This window comes from Typopeltis vanoorti, chromosome 5 (genome assembly GCF_054136105.1).
Source record: "Typopeltis vanoorti isolate ZY-2024b chromosome 5, IOZ_Tvanoo_1.0, whole genome shotgun sequence".
Lineage (NCBI taxonomy): Eukaryota > Metazoa > Arthropoda > Arachnida > Uropygi > Thelyphonidae > Typopeltis > Typopeltis vanoorti.
The window spans coordinates 84,373,394-84,393,941 of NC_143553.1; the positions used below are offsets into that span (position 1 = coordinate 84,373,394).

Consider the following 20,548-nt stretch of genomic DNA (forward strand, 5'->3'; position numbering starts at 1 on the left):
TACATAAATGAAATAGATATTGATTTTAAGATGACAAACTTTATAAAAATCAGAGCCAAATCGATTAACTCCATAAAACAAAAAATGGAGAAAAGTGATAAAATAATATACATTGTTTTTTAAAATCCTTTTAAAATATAAATTCAAACAAACATTGTAGAAAGTATTATTCCAGATGTAGCTTTTATCTAACAACATATAAAATGTATAAGATAGAATATCCTTGGAGTAATCGTTATTATTATTATAATTGTTGCGTGACTAAGAGAGTTAATCGATTTGGCAAGTGAAAAAAAGTAATAACATCAAATTCAGTCTTCAAATTATTTTTTTATTACAGAAAAACTTCATTATCATACATTTTTTATTAAAGATTTTTCGCAAAAATGAATAACTGTTCTGTTACTGTTACAATTATTATGTTTGTTTAAATTGATTCATCAGCAACATGAATGATGTCTTCTTTGTCAGCTATATTTGAGGTCCCGTCATGTCGAGTTGTTCTTAAGTTTTTATAATAATCATATTTAATAAGAGGAATGAATTTCAACAGGTCCATCATATCTTTCCTCTTGTCACAGTTCTACCTGTAGGATATAACAAAGGCTGGTCTACGTTTTTCAGACCTAGTGGTCTACCTGCTACAGATTTCCTTATATTAATGGCACGAAATTCTGAATCTTTGTTAAAGTCATATTTGAATTGTATGATGTGGGGTTTTGACCTTTCTAATTTTATCCAGTGCATTTTAAGCCAATTTACTGTTAACCCTGGAACTGTTACTTTTCTGTTAATAATAGAATTTTCTGAAGGATTTGTTAGAAAAATCCTGATGAGTCATTTGAACCACATTAAATAATGCTTTCTTTTCTGGTTTTGATTATATTGTACCAGTCATCTGGTGAAAAAATGTTTTGAATTTTTTTTGCATGTAACTTGATAATGGCAAAATTTGAATCATTAGGCAAATAACAATGTCCACTTACCAAAAATTTCATTTCAATTGACTCAGCTCTTATTTCTGTACTTTGAACCAATTTCAATAAACTTAAGACAGTTTTGATATTTCTATTTTGTCCGGTACACGAATCCGAATAGGTTATTATTATTCAATTTTAATATAAAGGATTTTATTCAGTGTACCGTTTGTGAAATGTATGCTTTGAGGAGAGCAGTTGGAGTCTGGTTAGACAATGATAGTGGAGTGAATGTGTGCAGAAAGTGTAAGGAATGTGAGGATTTAAAGTGTGTTTCAGATCGTGAGAGTGATATCATTGTTGAAAGTGAGAATATAGAAAATAGTGATATGCGAGGTATGAATAGTGATATTTGCTAGGTAGTACCAAATAGCTGTGAGAGTGGCATTGAAAGTGAGAAGGAAGGTAAAAATACAGAACGAATGAATGAATTAACGGATAATAAAAATGATGAGGAAGATGCAATGAGTGAGATCTCACAGTTATGCGGAGCGATACATAGGGCAAATCGGCAGCTGGAGCATTATCAGAAATGTTTACTGAGCATACCAACTAATAAACAACAAAAGTATGATAAGAAAAATAAGAGTATGATTGTGAGTGTAAACAAAATGAAAGAGCGAGTGTTGTATGGAGATTCTTTAGTAAGAGGTGTGATAGATGAGAGTTTGACAAAATTGTATCAACCTGGTGCGAATGTTAAGGATGTAAGCGAGTCAATTAGAATGCAAAAGCAGAGGGTGAAAGAATTGATAGTAGTAGCAGGAACGAATGATTTGAAAGGAGACAAAATGGCTATGAGAGAGGATTTGAAGGAATTACTTGAGGTAGCAAAAGAGAAGAGTGAGAGAGTTAGGATGGTGAGTCTGTTGCCACAGTATGACAGTGAAGAGTATAGAAGGAGGGCCAAAATTGCTAATGACTTTATGCGCGGATTATGCAGGAGGAGTGGAGTGAGTTTGATGGGCAAAAGGATTTATATAAGATGGATGGCTTACATTTAAATGGATTTGGTGTATGGAGACTTGAAAAGATGTTGAATGAAGTGGAAGTGGATGTGCAGAATCAGGGAAACTAGAGTTATTTGGGGGGGGGGAGTAGATATGCAGACTTTAGAGAGACAGTTGAGTGTATGGATGTGCGTAATATGCCCGAGTGAGTATCAAGGACAATAAATCAGAATGGGATAGTTAGTATAAGGCATCAAAACAGTGATGGGACAAATGGGCTTCTGCAATTCATGTATACTAATGCCAGAACTATTAGGAACAAGAAGGAAGTATTTTTGGCCTAGGTCGGCACTTCAAGGCCATAGGTTATTGGCATTAGTGAAACATGGCTGACAGAAGATGATATAGCTAGTAGGATTGAATCTGAGGGGTATGGTGTGTTCAGGTGTGACAGGGAGAATAAAATCGGGGGAGGAGTGTGATTGATGATAGCTGATGAGCTGCAGCCAAGGAGAATAGAAGTGGAACTGCAGGATAGAGAAAAGAGCACATTTGAGGTTATTTGGTGTGAGATTGAGACCAGCAGAATAAAATATACATTGGGTGCTTCTATAGACCAGGTGATGGAATAGATGGTGGTGATAGTATGCATAAGGAAATAGAAGAAATGAGTGGAAGGAGGGTAATTATTATGGGAGATTTCAACTATGGTAACATTGATTGAAAGGAGAAGAGGACACATGGGAGGAAGGAATTGAATTTTATGCGGTTATTAAGGGATAACTATCTGCGACAGCATGTAATGGAAAATACTTGGGGTCAGAGAGTGCTTGACCTAGTAATTGCATCTGAGAATTTGGCTGTAACAAATATGACCACATTGCCACCAATTGGTGAGAGTGATCATAGGGTCTTGACTTCGGAGGTGGCTAAAGGTGTGGAATTTACAATTAAGACAGGGTACGTGTGGAATTATCGGGCTGGTAAGTATGACAAGCTTAGGATTTTGATAGGTTCAGCGCCATGGAATATAAAACTGCAAGGGCTGGATGTTGATAGTGCATGGGAGGCGGTTAAGAAGTGTTTGCAGGAGGCAATGGTTGAATGTATACCTAGAGTCCGAATAATAAATCAAATAGGGGTTAAATGGATGAATAACGCCATTAAGCTTGAGCTGCAAAAAAAGAAATCACTGTGGAGGGAATTTAAGGAGAAAGGTGACCGGTAGGCACATGAATGGTATAAAGCGCAGGCCAGAAGAGTAACAAGTGTGGTAAGAAAAGGAAAAGTGGATTATGAAAGAACATTAGCCATGCAGGCTAAAGAGAATCCCAAACAGTTTTTTTGATATGTTGCAAATAAAAGAAAAAATGTATAAGGCAGAATGATTTTAAAGAATACCGATGGTATGGAGGTAACTGAATCAGTTGAATAGTGGAATTACTGAGCGAGCACTTTGCAAGAGTATATCATCCAGGTGGTGATATTGCAGGAATGAATGAACCAATAGCTTATATGGGAATTGTGGTGAATGAAGTGGAGGTGAATAGTCTATTACAAAACCTCAATGTTAATACATCTGTGGGATTGGATGGTATACCAGCTCGTGTCGTACATGAAGTGGCTAAAGAATTGTCAGTGCCCTTGACCATTTTGTTTAATTTGAGTCTCGGGTCTGGGTTAGTCCTGAGGAGGGTGGAAAGAGTGGAAAATAGTTCCACTGCATAAAGGAGGTTCCAAGACTGCTGTTGTAAATTACCGACCGATCAGCATATCAGGAATCGTTGTCAAGGTCTTGGAGAAAATAGTCAAGAGGAAAATACAGGATTGGATAGATGAAAATGGGATACTGTATGGGGGACAGCATGGTTTTGTGAAGGGTAGATCATGCCTCAGTAACTTGCTCATATTTTATAACGCAGTGACGACTGAACTGGATAAGTGTAATGGGTTTACAATGATTCTACTGGACCTTGCTTAGGCCTTTGACAGGATATCATATGGAATTCTAATTAGTAAACTGTAGTATATGAAGATGGATATAGCATTGGTGAGATGTATAGGAGGGTGGTTTATTCAGGAGTATAGTCCAAAAGATGGCCTGTGACTGGTGGTGTGCCGCAGGGTTCTGTTCTTGGACCACTACTGTTCAATTTGTTCATTAACAATATAGGAAAAGATCTGAGAGGAAGTGTTCATTTCTTTGCTGATGATGGAAAGTTGGATAGAGCTATAGTGAGTGCACAGGATGTCAAAATTTTGCAGGATGATTTGGATAGTTTGGAGGACTGGGCTAAGCAGAATGGATGTCAATTTAATGTGGCAAAGTGTAATCTTATGCATTTTGGGGTGAAAAGATTAGCAGCAGTATATCACATTGGTGGAATCATACTCCAGGAGATTGACGAGACCAGGGATTTGGGAGTGTTAGTGGATAGGGAGTTGAAGTTTTGGGGGGGGGGGGGTACATCGCAAAAATGGCTAAATCAGCTCATCAAATTGCTTGGTTGCTGAAAAATACTTTAACAAGCAGAGACAAACAGATTATTGTTCCTCTGTATTGAGCCTTGATAAGACCCCATCTAGACTACTGTGCCCAGATATGAGCGCCAAGGTTTCTTCTTGATGGGGAGGAGGTGGAGAGAATCCAGAGATGAGTGACCAAGATGATAGCAGGGCTATGGAATGAACCTTATGAGAACAGGTTGAAGATTTGTGGGTTGCAGAAAAGGGGTGATATGATTGAGACATTCATATTACTGAAGTGTTTCTATAAGATTAATTCAGAAGATATTTTTGAGAATAGGACTGGTGGTGGGAGGACTAGGGCCATCCATTGTAGCTTGGTAAGAGTGTGGTTAGCAAGGGTGTTAGAGTTAGGTTTTTTACTTGGAGAGTGGTGAATGAGTGGAATAAGCTGCCAGAGTCTGTTGTGGGTGTTATGACCGTGAATAAGTTCAAGGCGAGGTATGATAGATACTGTGTGAATGTCGAATAGTTGTTCTTGACATGGTGTTAGGGCCTCCCTCGATGAGTCAATCGACTCCTTGGAGTTGCCTCTAATAATAATAATAATATTTTTTCATAATTTTTAGCAGGTGTTTATGTACTTTATTAGGCATGATGAAATTTCCTGTGACCCAGGAGATCCTTCAGTTTCTGGCCAAACGAACATGTGGCTTATATTTTTATTAAAATTGTGGGAACCGAAATTATAAACATATAAATTTCGCTTATAATAAGCTACCGATGTAAGTTTAGGAAAGGCTAAAGCTTTTTCTAAGTCGATGAGACAGCACTAAACAATTTACTGTTATCATCAAGTACTTGCTTCTGCGTTTGAATTGCATTATTGCAATGATTTACATTAGAGAATGTGGTTAATTAGATTGGCTTCTGAAATAAATTATTTATTATTCGATGGGCAACAAAAATTTTGTCATTTAGTGCTGTTAATTCTTATTATTAGGGAAATATTTTATGAATATAAAAGTTAGGAGTCAATCAAGTGCTTTGACACTAAAATTTAAAAAAAATTAAAAAAGTGGAGTTAATCGATTTGGCTTGTGAATGGCTCATATGGAAGTGAGATATGGACCTTTGGAGAAAGAGATATGTAGAGAATTCAGGCAACAGAAATGAAATTTCTTAGAAAAATCAGAAAAACTAACCCTGTTAGATAAAAAAAAAGAAATAGTGAAATAATTAAAATTCTTAAAATTAATTCCATAACAGACTCGGTGATTAAATATAGGAAAAACTGGCTAGACTATATAGCAAGAATGCATAGAGAAAGATTACCAAAAAAGATCTCTTAACAGCTAAGCATAAAGGAACAAGAAATAGGGGACGACAAGAAGAAGATGGATTGAGTCTGGAACAGACCACTTGGCCTAGAACCTGGATAGGAAGAAGAAGAAGAAGGAAACATCATCTCTCATAAAACAAAAAAGCTGAGTTGAATATCCCTAATTTTGATATCAGGCCTAATGACACTTGCCTTTATAATGCGATCTGCATAGATGAATAAACAGTGGGGATAATGATCAATTCACCCATGTCTCAGACCTGATTTCACATCAAACTCTCTTCCTGTACCTCCTTCAATTAACTTCTGACTTAGAGCTCAAATATAGACTTATGTACTGCTCAATGCAATGTCCCATTTCACAGTTCTTCAGTAAAAGTTTTATCATTGGAATTTACTCATTTTTCATCTCATGTATGGTATTCTCACTGTCTTTGCTGCTGATATCCAAAACAGCTTCTGTATTAGAAATGTGAGAATAGTATTTTAAGATTGGATGAATTTAGGTTTTGTATAATTTAGCATTTACACATGTGAGAAGCAGCATTTTGAGCAAAAAAGGATGCCATATATTTTTAGGTTGAGGAAGATACTGATGATGTGTTTGTGCAATGAATGGTAGAGTTGTGTACCTGCCCAAGAAGGGGGAAATATGATCTTACCAAAAAATTTGAGTTTTATGAAAAGTATAGGGAAGTAAAGTGATTTTCTTTCTTTGGAGAAGTAAGATAAGACTGTTTTAATAGCACTGTTTTCCTCACCACACAAAAAAATGATAAAGAGATCAGAATTGAAGACATTAAGGAAGATTTTGAAGCTGGGATCATTTAGGCAGTACAAAATTCTTCCAAATTGAAGAAGAGGAATAGATGGTACATTAGCAAAACTATAAATACAATTTGAGATTAGTTTGAAAAGGTTATTAATGTATTGGACAAAAAGCATGAACAAAAATACAGAACACTGGGATTCTCTGTCACTGTCTAGGGAAATCTGTGGAGAAGAAAGAGAGGAAATCCCTCTGCCATAACATATAGCAAATGATCAGAAATCAAACTTGCAGCCCAATTCCAAAGGGTGGAAGGAAAACCATAAGGTGGTGATTTAGTAAGCAGACCTTTTTTTTCTAGACTCAGTGAAATGTCCTGAAAATGTCAAAGACAACAACACGACTTTCTTTAAACCTTTCTTTTATATGTGTTCCAATGGGTAATACAGGCTAAAATATCTGCTATGTTTGAGTGTTTGTTTAATTTAATTTATTTGCCCAAATGGTTAGTGTATCTGCTCTCCAACCAACAGGTTGCTGGTTCGAATCCCACCATGGGCATGGTTGTTTGTAATTAAGTGGGAGATGAATTTCATTGTCTGATGTGAGACCATCGCCTCGCTTATTGGAGGCCTTAAGAAAATCCTGAAAAAAATTTCATGTTTGGTATCTAGAGTATGGTTTCTGGACTATATAAAAATAAATAAAAAATTATCAAAAATATTTAAAAATTTGATAAAAGTGGGAAGAAAATCCTTAGCCCTCCCATGGTGCAAATGTACTATAGGTTGCTAATAATTTTTTGTGTGTAAGAACTACATAAAAAAAAAGGTGATGAAGTTGGCTGGGGACGTGTTATGAGAATTTGGCGAGCAATAAAGATCAGCAAATGAATCTAACAAGTGCAGTAAGGAAATTGAGATGGATCAAAGAGGAGGGCGGGGGAGGATTCTGGGTTTGATAGCCTCTAACATGGGATGTCAGGTCTGACTAATGCTTAAGTACCACCCATAATGACAGAAGAAATTATCATCATCATCATCATCGGACCTCCATGGAGTCAAAAGACTCATTCTGAGAGGTTCTACTGTCACACACACACACATATATGCATGCACACATACATGTGCACAATTCATCATACCATGCCATAAATGCATTCACCATCTCCACATCTCAGGCAATGTATTCCAATCACCTACTCTTTTCCATGCCAAGAAGATATTCCCCCCCCCCCCCCTTGCTCGCACCCTCCTTATACAGCTTTCAAAAATGGCCTTTTTTTGCTTCCCCTGTTTCTCCCATTCTTTGAAAACCTTAGCCACATTAATCTGGTAATAATCTCTTAACAACTTATATATATATATATATATATATATGTGTGTGTGTGTGTGTGTCTGAATCATATTCCTCACCTCCTCCTCTTATCCACTAGATGCTTCGTATTGCATTTTCTCAGTCTATCTTTATATATCCAGCATTCCAAAGACTAGAAACTATCTTAGTAAATCATCTCAAGCCCTTTCAAATATCTCCTTATCCTTTTGAAAACCAGGTAACTAAATTTGTGCTGAGTAATTCATGTGCAATCTGATCAAATCCTTATACAATGAAACTATAACATCCTTACTTCTACATGTCAGTGTCATCCACATCATTGCCAAAATCTACTTTGCCTACCTCCTTTGCTTACCTCCTTTTAATACACTTTGCACTTTCTCCAGTATATCAGAATCACAACGGAAACCAGGAGACTAGACCTGTGCACAGTAGTCCAAGTGAGTCTTATCAAAGCCTTGTAAAGAGGCAAAATGACATCCTTCTCTTTACATGTGAACATTCATTTCAGCATTGCAATTATCTTTTGAGTTGCATTTGCAATCTTTGCTACATGGCCCCTGAACTTCCTATCCATTAACATTCCAAGATCCCTAGCCTCATCAGTTTCTTCAAGCATAGATAGCATTGATGGAGATGATTGGTAGTAGAGGTTCGGTGTAGTGGTGGAGACAGTTGTATAGAGTGGGTATCCTCTTGCGATGAGTCTTCGGACTCCTTGGAGGTATAGTAATAATAATAATCCCACCATTATAATATGACATTGGATATCTAATCATGCCGAAGTGCATGACTTTACATTTACTGACATTGAATTGGCATTCATTTTCTCATGCCCACTATTCCAGCCTATTCAAATCATTCTGCAAGTACTGCATATCAGCAGCATTCCTGATCACCCTACCTATCTTTGCAACATCAGCAAATAGCTGTATGCCACTTGTCAAATCCTTCCAATATCATTAATGTGTAGATTGAATAACACTGGACCAATTGCTGATCCTTGTGGTACACCACTGGTTACCTTAAATCTTGAAGACTCGCATCCCCCGTATATCACTTTTTGATATGTCAGTCAGCCATCCTCTTATCCATGCTGATATTCTGTAATCCAAACCCATATTCTTAAATTTATGCAACAGTCTACCATGCTGTATTCTGTCAAAAATCTTAGCAAAATCAAGTATCATGGTGTATCCATTCCCCTTGTCTAGTTCAATGGTAACATCATTGTTATAGAATGTGAGCAAGTTGCTAAAACATGACCTTCCCTTAGTAAATCCATGTTGCTCATTGCAAAGTAGAGATTCACTGTCAACCCATTTCTGAATGCGAGTCCTAACCAATTTTTCCAAAATCTTCACCACCACTCCTGAGATACTAATTGGTTGAGAGTTGGATATATCGGTCTGTGCACCACCCTTGTGCAATGGAATTCTTTTCCATTCCTGCGGAATCTTCCCTGTTCTGAGACTCATATTAAACAGCCTGGTCGAAGGAATAGCCAGTTCAGCTGAACACTCTTTTAGCACACCTGCTGATATTTCATCAGACCCTATTGCTAAATTCTTATTCAGTTTGTTCAACAGCTCTCATACCTCGTCCCATTATGATTACCCCTCATACCTCTGAGTTTCTTCATCTGGTGTAGAGATAGCAGTGAGCTTAATGTCTCGTACACCAAGTTGATAGCTTTTAACAAAATGGGCATTCATTAGTTGAACAACCTCTTCTGCATCTGTAACCCTCATGCCATCTGCATTTATAACAATTATTCTTTCATATTCATTCTTTCTTTTACTTGCAGCACATCAATAGAATTCTTGTGGGTTGTCTTTAACATGCAGAACTAGTTTCTTTTCATACTCAGACTTTGTTTTCCGTTCAACATTTGTAACTATTCTAGCCTGCTGCTTATAATTTTTCATAACAGACATCATCCTTATGCACACAGTATTCCTTCCACATCATCCTTTTCTTACGAATCTCTTGCTTAATAAGATTACACATTCATTTGACTCCTGCCCTATTTATTCTTTGAACTCTCAGAACACATTCTGATATCGCATCATTTAAATATTATATAAATGCTTCTCGTGCACTGTCGATATTCTTTCCATCTAGCAACTGATCCCATTCCAATGAACTCAGTATGCTCCTCAGGTGGTCATAATTTCCTACTTTGTAGTTCAGCATGTAACCTTTTCTGAATGGAACATTCATAAACTTAGTCGCTTCCCAAGTGAGTACTGCATAATCACTGTCACCAACTGGAGACAGAATAGTTCATCTTTAATTGAAACACCCTCTGACACTATAATCAAATCTAACACTCTTTGACCTTGAGTTCCTTCTGTCACATGCTGCTTGAAGAAGTTGTCCCGCAACAGCTCAATAAATTTATTTTCATTCATCTTATGAGATTCTACTGCTATCCAGTCAACATTTGGATAATTCAAGTCTCCCATTATGATTATTCTTTTCGTGCTCATCTTTTCTATTTGGTGATGCATTTCTTCATCACTAGCAACCTATCCACCAAGTCTGTAACAACACCCTACTATGTAATTGATCTTGTTAGATTCCACCTTACACCAGATGGCTTCAAACTCACTGCCACATGAAATACTGTTAGTAGTACTACATTGATGGGCTTGTGTAATAGTGAAATTGCAGTTTTTGCTCATAATTTGTTACATTAACATTTTCCAAGAAGGGATGAAATTATTATTGCATCTCCATGAAGTCTGAAGACTCATCACTAAAAGTCCATACTAACTCTATTCACACAATATCTATTACACTTATCCTTGCACTAATTTATTAACAAAGCACTCACAACAGCCACTGGTAATTTATTCATTCATTCATTCACCACTTTCTAAGCCACAAATCTAGTCTGGTTCCTTTCCTCGTCATGCATACTGAAAATTTTATCTGAATCATTCCTATAAAACCCTTCTAGGCACAAATATTTCTATCGTATCCCCTCTTTTCTGCCATCATAATCAATTTCCGCAACCCACAAACCTTCAATTTGTGCTTGTGGGGGAGCATTAAATACACCACTTACCTTCTTGGTCACTTGTCTCTGGATCTGCTTCACCATTTCCTGATCCCAATCTGGATGTGGCCATCTGATTTCTGTGCACAATAATCAAGATGTGAACTTATCAAAGGAAGTTATGATTATTCTCTATAAGGTTATCAAAGCCTTATAGAGAGTAATGATAACTTCCTTATCACTTCTTGGCGTGTTATTCAATAACAAAATAATCCTATTAGCTACTCCAGGCATTTTGCAGTATGCCCTCTAAACTTCAACTCTCTATTCAGCTGCACATCCAAATTTCTAGCTTCATCAAATTCCTGAAGTACATATCCATTAATATAATACAAAGGTTGTAATATTTTTCATTACAAAATACATAGTTTTACACTTTTATTATTCTTTACTCTTAAATATTTCTGTAAAATCTGTATATCTCTGTGATTATATATTACACTCCCAATTCATTGTGTAGAATTATGGAGACAAAATTCTGTGTTAGAGAAATTACTCTACTTTAAACTAAGATAAGATCACATTTAATGTTTCAACCTTTACATCAAGGTCACCATCAGGAATATATATATATATATATATTGCAGTATGTATTTTGCAGTATGTCTTATAAACTTCAACTCTCTATTCACCTGCACATCCAAATCTCTAGCTTCATCAAATTCCTGAAGTACGTATCCATTAATATAATACAAAGGTTGTAATATTTTTCATTACAAAATCCATAGTTTTATATGTTGAATGGATTTAAACGGTATTGATAAGAAAATAACTATTTATTAACTTGGTTGGTGAGATGGATAGGAGGGTGGTTGATGGGGAGATACTAAAGAGTGGTTTATTCAGGAGTTGAGTCCAAAAGATGGTTTGTGACTAGTGGTGTGCCGCAGGGTTCTGTTCTTGGACCACTACTTTTCAATTTGTTCATTAACGATATAGGAAAGGATCTGAGAGGAAGTGTTCATTTGTTTGCTGATGATGCAAAGTTGGGTAGAGCAATTGTGAGTGCACAGGATGTCAAAATTTTGCAAGATGATTTGGATAGTTTGGAGGACTGGGCTAAGCAGAATGGATGTCAATTTAATGTGGCAAAGAAGTGTAAGGTTATGCATTTTGGGGTGAAAAGATTAGCAACAGTATATCACATTGGTGGAACCGTACTCCAGGAGATTGATGAGACCAGGGATTTGGGGGTGTTAGTGAATAGGGAGTTGAAGTTTAGGGGGACACATCGCAAAAGTGGCTCAATCAGCTCATCAAATCACTTGGCTTCTGAAAAATACTTTAACAAGCAAACAAGTTATTGTTCCTCTGTATTGAGCCTTGATAAGATCCCATCTAGACTACTGTGCCCAGATTTCTTCTTGATGGGGAGTAAGTGGAGAGGATCCAGAGACGAGTGACCAAGATGATAGCAGGTCTGTGGAATGAACCTTATGAGAACAGGTTGAAGATTTGTGGGTTGCAAAAATTGGTTGATAGGTGGAAAAGGGGTGATATGATTGAGACATTGAAATTACTGAAGGGTTTCTATAAGATTAATTCAGAAGATATTTTTGAGAATAGGACTGGTGGTGGGAGGACTATGGGCCATACATGGAAGCTGGGCAAGAATGTGGTTAGCAGGGATGTCAGAGCTAGGTTTTTTACTTGGAGAGTGGTGAATGAGTGGAATAAACTGCCAGAGTCTGTTGTGGGTGCTATGACCATGAATGAGTTCAAGGCGAGGTATGATAGATACTGTGTGAATGTCAAATAGTTGTTCTTGACATGATGTTAGTGCCTCCCTTGATGAGTCTGTCGACTCCTTGGAGTTGCCCGAAATAATAATAATAATAATAATAACTTAAAAGCTAATATTTTGCTGGTATTTGGGATTGTTGGAACATCTTCAGAGCACACAAACGAAGTTTTACATATAAAATATATATTTATAATATATATATATATATATATATATATATATATATATAAATAATGATAAAAGTATAGTTTTATACTTTTATCATTCTTTACACTTAAATATTTCTGTAAAATCTGTATATCTCTGTGATTATATATTACACTCCCAATTCATTGTGTAGAATTATGGAGACAAAATTCTGTGTTAGAGCAATTACTTTACTTTAAACTAAGATAAGATCACATTTAATGTTTCAACCTTTACATTAAGGTCACCATCAGGTATATATATACATAGATACACAATGGCACAAGCTACATCACAGTACGCTGTAGTAAGCTGCTGCATAATTGACCCTAGTGTGACCTGTGGCAAGAAAAAGAGGAAGAGAAAAATTAAATCATAAAAAAATAAAAGTAATAATTAAATGCTTATGTAAAGTGGAACTACAACAGTTGCTATTGGTTCTGGTTTAATTCTCTACACTCCTATCATTTATCAGTTCTATTTATATTCTATCATACACTGGTCATAAATTGACTTATATTTCTTATAGTTTTTTTTGTGTTTGGAGGGTTTTGGAGTTCTGCCATCCTGTTCTATTTCTAGATAACATGTGGGTTGCAGATTGGCCTTCTAGACTCTGGAACTGTTAAGCCATCATTGTTGTTGAGATTGGGATAATGAATTTTCATCCTCATGGGCTGCTTTAAATTTTCTTTCATATATGTTTTGATATAAATGTAATGACTAAGTACTTTTCCAGTCAGTTCTGTGGTATATTTGAAGTGCATGATCAGATAAGCCTGATTTTCCATAATTAAGGATATTAATGCATTGTTTGTGTTCTTCTTTTCTTATTTGGATTGTACACTCTGTTTCTCCCTATGTAGGTTAAATTGCATGTGCACTGGATTTAGGGTAGGGGGGTATGAACGAGATCTTTACAGGAGCCAAGTAAGCTTTCTAAGTGGGTGGTTTGAATGTAGCTTTAATGTTGTTGTTTTGATATTTTAAGGATACTTGTGACATAAAGATTGAATAATATAAGCACATAAACACAAAAAAGACATTTAATTAGCCCAATATTTCTTTCTGAAAAATTGCAGACCATCTTCAGTGTCACTACAAGAACAGTTTTAAAAAATACAAGGTGGAATACTAACAATAGATCATTAAAAATAGAACAAGCCGCGTGATGCTATATCACTAAGTATTAAAGGGAATATTATTAAGCAGAGACATGATTGAAATAAAGATATTAATTAATAATATTAAATAACATAAAATTAATATGAATTAATGAGTTATCCTGATTAGACTTTCCCAGATTTTTGATACAGATATACAGTCATTCTGATTCAGGTTAGGACGATGGAGTAATGCCTCTACGCTTTCTTTGAATAAACGTTCAAATTTATAGTGGGATCTATGTAAGTGGAGAGTTTTGAACAAAGGATGTTGTGGTTAGTTTCAATCCCATGCTGAGCCAATCCAGATTTTTCAGGTTTGTTGTGATGAATGGAGAATTGATGTTCTTGGATTCTTTTTTCAAGAGAGCGTCCAGTTTGTCCAAAATAGGAGAGATCACAGTTGCAGGGAATTTGATAAACTCCAGGAAGAGACATAGTTTAGCATTTGTCTTTAGGAGAAGGAAAATAGTAAGATAATTTTTTAATAGGTGACTACGTAGCTGTTAACTCATATTTCTTCAGAATTCTTGAGATAGGTTCTGAAATCCCGGAGACGTATGGAATTGGAACTCGACGTATTGAATCTTTGTTGTTTAGTGGTGGATTATAAGAATCGAGAAGATGTTGTGTACTCTTTTCGGAAAAACCATTGAGTTTCATGTGTTGTTGGATAGTAGAAAGTTCTTTCTGTAGAAAATTAGAAGTAGAACAATTAGTTTTGGCTCTTCTGATTAGACATTTTATGATTCCTGTTTTTTGACAAGGATGATGGGCTGATTCTTTAAGAATATACCCACCTGTGAATGTTGGTTTCCTGTAAACTGTAGTTGTAAGAGTATTTGAAGGTGACCGGATGAGGAGAACGTCTAAAAATGATAACTGGTTGTTTTTTTCCATTTCCATAGTAAACTTTATATGATGATGTAAGGAATTGATACTGTTTTAAAAAAGAAGATAAGGAGTCTTTGTTGTGAGGCCATATAGTAAAGATGTCATCTATATATCTTACCCAAAAGGATGGTTGAGGGAAAATAGATGAAAAGAGAACTTTTTCTAGATGTTCCAAATAAAAGTTGGCTAAAGCAGGAGAGAGAAGACTTCCTATTGTCGTTCCTTCTACTTAGCTGTAAAATTTGTTTTGACATAAGAAATATCCAGAGTGTATTACGAAAATAATAGTTTTATAATGTCTTCTGGAAAGATGTCGGCCAGTAATTTTAAAGTCTCCTTGAGAGGTACATTTGTATATAAAGATTCTATATCAAAGCTCACCATAAGATCTGTAGGTTGCAATGAGATATTTTTCAATTTTTCTAAGAAATCTGAGGAGTTTTTAAGAAACGAACTAGAGTTGCCTATGTGAGATTTCAATAATTTAGCTAGATATTTGACTATATGGTAAGTAGGAGAATCAATACAATCTACTATTGGATGAAGAGGAAAGTCAATCTTATGTATTTTAGGAAGACCATAAAATCTAGGAGGTCTTGCAAAATGAGTTTTAAGTCTTTCAATTCTCTATCTAAACTGATGACTTCATCTAGGAGAGAATTTAATTTCTTTAGTTGTCTGTTGGGCTTCCTAAAATACATAAGATTGACTTTCCTCTTCATCCAATAGTAGATTGGATGAAGAGGAAGAAACAGGAATCATAAAATGTCTAATCAGAAGAGCCAAAACTAATTGTTCTACTTCTAATTTTCTACAGAAAGAACTTTCTACTATCCAACAACACATGAAACTCAATGGTTTTTCCGAAAAGAGTACACAACATCTTCTCGATTCTTATAATCCACCACTAAACAACAAAGATTCAATACGTCGAGTTCCAATTCCATATGTCTCCGGGATTTCAGAACCTATCTCAAGAATTCTGAAGAAATATGAGTTAATAGCTATGTATTCACCTATTAACAAATTATCTTCCCATTTTCCTTCTCCTAAAGACAAACGCTCAACTATGTCTCTTCCTGGAGTTTATCAAATTCCCTGCAACTGTGATCTCTCCTATTTTGGACAAACTGGATGCTCTCTTGAAAAAAGAATCCAAGAACATCAATCCTCCATTCATCACAACAAACCTGAAAAATCTGGATTGGCTCAGCATGGGATTGAAACTAACCACAACATCCTTTGTTCAAAACTCTCCACTTAAATAGATCCCGCTATAAATTTGAACATTTATTCAAAGAAAGCGTAGAGGCATTACTCCATCATCCTAACCTGAATCAGAATGACTGTATATCTGTATCAAAAATCTGGGAAAGTCTAATCAGGATAACTCATTAATTCATATTAATTTTATGTTATTTAATATTATTAATTAATATCTTTATTTCAATTATGTCTCTGCTTAATAATATTCCCTTTAATACTTAGTGATATAGCATCACGCGGCTTGTTCTATTTCTAATGATCTATTGTTAGTATTCCATCTTGTATTTTTTAAAACTGTTCTTGTAGTGACACTTTAGATGGTCTGCAATTTTCAGACCGAAATATTTGGCTAATTAAATATCTTTCTTGTTTAAAATAAAGAGCCAATAGGCTTCATTTCGGCGATGTAAAACATTATTTAAATTAAGGGGATATTAAATCCCACATTGTTTTAAAACCGAATAAGAAACTGAAAGATCGAAATCAAAGAATTTCATGCCGAATATAATAACTATAAAAGTATCGGCGACTGCTAGCGTAAGCTAAAGCACGTAGCATAGCAGAATATATAAGTTCTTTTTGCTATACCCTTAGTATTATATTTGGTCTAGCTACTCACTGATGAGATCTCAATAAAGATCGAAACCGGTCTGGGTAGTGACCTCCCACTATAATATATAACATCATACATCTCCTAGGAGATGGGTTTTACATTATCTGAAATACTAAGAATAGCGATGAGAACTTTCTCCACTTTTGCCACGTGTTACCCTAGTTTGTACTACGTACTTGAACTACGTGCTTTAGCTTACGCGAGTAGTCGCCGATACTTTTATAGTTATTGTATTCGGCATGAAACTCTTTGATTCCAATCTTTGAGTTTCTTATTCAGTTTTAAAACAATGTGGGATTTAATATCCCCTTAATTTAAATAATATCTTTCTTGTGTTTACGTGCTTATATTATTTAATGTTGTTTTTTTATAGTGTTCTGTCTATTTTCTCAGATATTCCCATAACGTGGAGGAATGGCTATAGCCTTACTCTCATAATTTCTATCTCTATTAGCATTCTTGTGAAGGATTCTGTTGATTGTTTTCCTGTTGCAGCATAAATGTTTTGCTTACTTTGAACCTGCTCATCAGGGTAGTTATGAAGCTGTTACTATTATGGGCAGACTGGTTGTTCTGCTGAGATTCATATTGAAGAACATCAAGATTATATTCTACTTCATTAGTTAGATAAGCCTGGTTTAGCAGGACATGTCCACTAGGCAGAGAATTTACAGGAATAAAACTAAAGTCTTACACAAAAGTTGTTTTTTAATTGAAAGATTATACAAAGAATGTTGTTGAAGCCGATATCCATAAAATGAATCTCAACAAGAATGAATGTGTTTAAGAAGTTATCCTAAGTAATAATACCCTGCATTCTATGTTTCTTGAATTAACAATTATTTATTTTTTAAATTCTAATAGTTATATATGGAGCTATCCTCCTGCACTTAATAGCATATATTGTCACATATACTTACATATTAAGTATTGCTCTATTTAATTTACCTCTTGTCATTGATAATGGCTAGGAAACCTAGCTGAAAATTTTGCAAGTAATAAATATTATGTTTCTCTTATGTAATCGTCATTCTGTTGCTAATTTTTATTATTATAAAATGTTCTCTATTAATATATCAATATATTAACATGATAATTAACATAATATAGAAGCAAAAGCTTGTTAGAACACAGTACATACAACTGCCATAATACTGCTGTATTGAATGTTATTGTAGGAAATAGGGGGCCATGTGATGATGTTTTCCATCACCAAATGAATTCAAAAGTTCAGATTTTATACTTGAAGTATAAGACAACTCCTTGTTTCAACAATTTTTTTTTTTACATCAAATATCATCTTATATGGCAACATATATGGTAAATATGGAAGAAGTAGAAGTTGTTGATATTGGTGGAATATACTCTTAAAATTTTGAACTGTATAGTTATGTTCTAGATAGCACAACTCTCCATTTGTGCTATTAAGAGCATAAATTATTAAAAAGTGAAGCATTCTTTAATGTTTTACTACTTCTCTTAAAAAATTAAGAACATATTCTAAATTTTGAATTCTTAATGTTTATATTTTTAATTAAAAACAAAATTCACTTGATTTTTTATGAAATACTATATATATATATGTGTGTGTGTGTGTACAGCATGAAAATATATTGGAAACATATTGGAAACATTTTTCTTAGATTCAATTGAAAACTGGTCTCAATGTATTATATTGGAAGACAGTAGGAATGGGATTTTCTGATATATCAGGGAGAAAACCAAAACCAGTGAGAATAAAAGAGATCGAAATAAGTGGTGAGTACTGCTTTATTCATCTAATAACTGTTCAGTAAAACAAAAGAACTGGTTCAGACTGGTTGTTTTGGGAAAAATTCTTTTTCATTTCTCATATATTATAAGCGACATCATATAATACATGATTAAATATCAATAAAATGCCATAATTTTAAAGTTAAATAGTGGCATTGTTAGAACCACTAACTTTGGTAAAGGCAATGTGTGTTGATATTATCTCAGCAGAAGTAGTACACTGGAAACAAGTGAATTCTGGCAAGATATGAGTAGCATGATTGAGGGTGAGGGGAACATTGAAGAAGTGTCAATGGATTTAGTACTAAATATCATTACTGAAGATGATATAGGATTCTGATGGACAGCCTAGATTGCATGTAGACGAATGTTAACTGAAGTCAGGATTATTATTATTATTCAGGCCCCCATGTAGTTAAGAGACTCATCGTGGAAGGTCCTTCTTAGGAAACACAAAGTCTATCACACCGCTCTTGAACTCATGATGGTTCTTGCTCTCATCTCTCTCTCTCTATCAGGCAATGTGTTCCATGGTTCAACCACCCTCCATGCAAAGAACCACTCTTCATCCTCTAGCTCACAGCTTCCTTTTGTAACTTCCATGGATGACCCCTTGTCATCGCTCTTTCCTGCTGTTCCATCAAGCAAAAGAACTCCCCAGTGTAAACCCTGTAACTACCTCTCAACAGTTTAAAAGTCTCAATCATATCACCTCTCCTTCTATCCACCAAACTCTGCAGTCCACATTCCCTCAGCCGATCCTCATAACTAACATTATACAGTCCTGAAACCATCTTTGTTACCCGCCTTTGTACCCTTTTCACAGTTCATTTATCCCCTTCAAATTCTGGGGACCAAATTTGAGAACAATAGTCTAAGTGTGGTCTGATCAGGGTCTTATACAATGGAATGATAACTCTTTTATCTCTTCAAGTCAGCATGCTTCTTAGTATTGCAGCAATCCTCTGGGTTACCTTCACCACCTTTGCAATATTATTATTATTATTATTATGTGGCACCTCCAGGGAGTCCAAAGACTCATCGAGGGAGAGTGTGCCAACAGCATCGAACGATTTATCCCTTCCAACTACTAACCGGGCTCAAACTTGCTTAACTTTTTGCTAAGCCATTTGTAGCAGAGGTTCTACCAATCGACCAACATGTTCCCTGAATTTCAGTTTTCTATCAATCAATACCACCTATATCTCTTCTCTCCCCTCCACACTTCCTCCAGTACAGCTCCTCCAATCGAGTGTGCAGCCTCCCATCAATATATCTCAACTTCAAGACTTCATATTTTGCTTTATTAAACCGATATCCTCATTCATTTGTCCCCCCCCGTCCCATCTGTCTAGTTTATTGAAATCCTCTTGCAGGGCTGTCACATCTGCACTATTACTAACAACCCTTCCCAGCTTCACATCTTCTGCAAACAACTTAATATTCCCCTGCAGTCCATTGACAATGTTATTGATATAAAGGTTAAACAATACAGGTCCCAGTACTGAGCCCTGTGGAACCCCACTTGTAACCTTCTGCCTCTTTGATATTGTCCCACCATACACAACTCTCTGATACCTATCAGACAGCCAATCCTGAATCCAGTTGACTAATCTGACATCTAAACCCATGTGCTGTAACTTAAATATCAGCTTATCATGTGGCACCCTGTCAAATGCTTTTGCAAAAATCCAAAAAAATGGCAGTGTATGCCTTTCTTCATCAACTGCTCTTGTCACTTTATTATAAAAGGCAGTCATATTACTAAAGCAAGAGTGTTCCTTAACAAATTCATGTTGATTCTTAGAGATAACTTTACTCTTATCTGCCCAATGCTGTATATGATCCCTCGCTAAATCTTTAAGATCTTAACTACAACTGATGAAGCACAAACTGGCCTATAATTAGGCACTTTCAGTCTGCTACTGCCCTTATGGAATGGTACTATCGTACCTTCCTTCCATTCCTTCGGTACCTTTCCCATAACTAGACTTTGAAAAGCC

At 35.5% G+C, this 20,548-nt stretch overlaps 1 protein-coding gene across 3 annotated transcripts in view; it reads left to right on the top strand.

The window, feature by feature from the left end:
• Nucleotides 1–20,548, top strand: part of LOC150106608 (endosome/lysosome-associated apoptosis and autophagy regulator family member 2-like) — a 594,368-nt gene that overhangs the window by 136,803 nt on the left and 437,017 nt on the right. For all 3 annotated transcript variants that reach the window (XM_090392568.1, XM_090392569.1, XM_090392567.1), the window contains one exon: nucleotides 18,416–18,530. In XM_090392568.1, coding sequence (XP_090248694.1) covers nucleotides 18,416–18,530 — 115 coding nt within the window. The remainder of the gene's footprint in view (nucleotides 1–18,415; nucleotides 18,531–20,548) is intronic.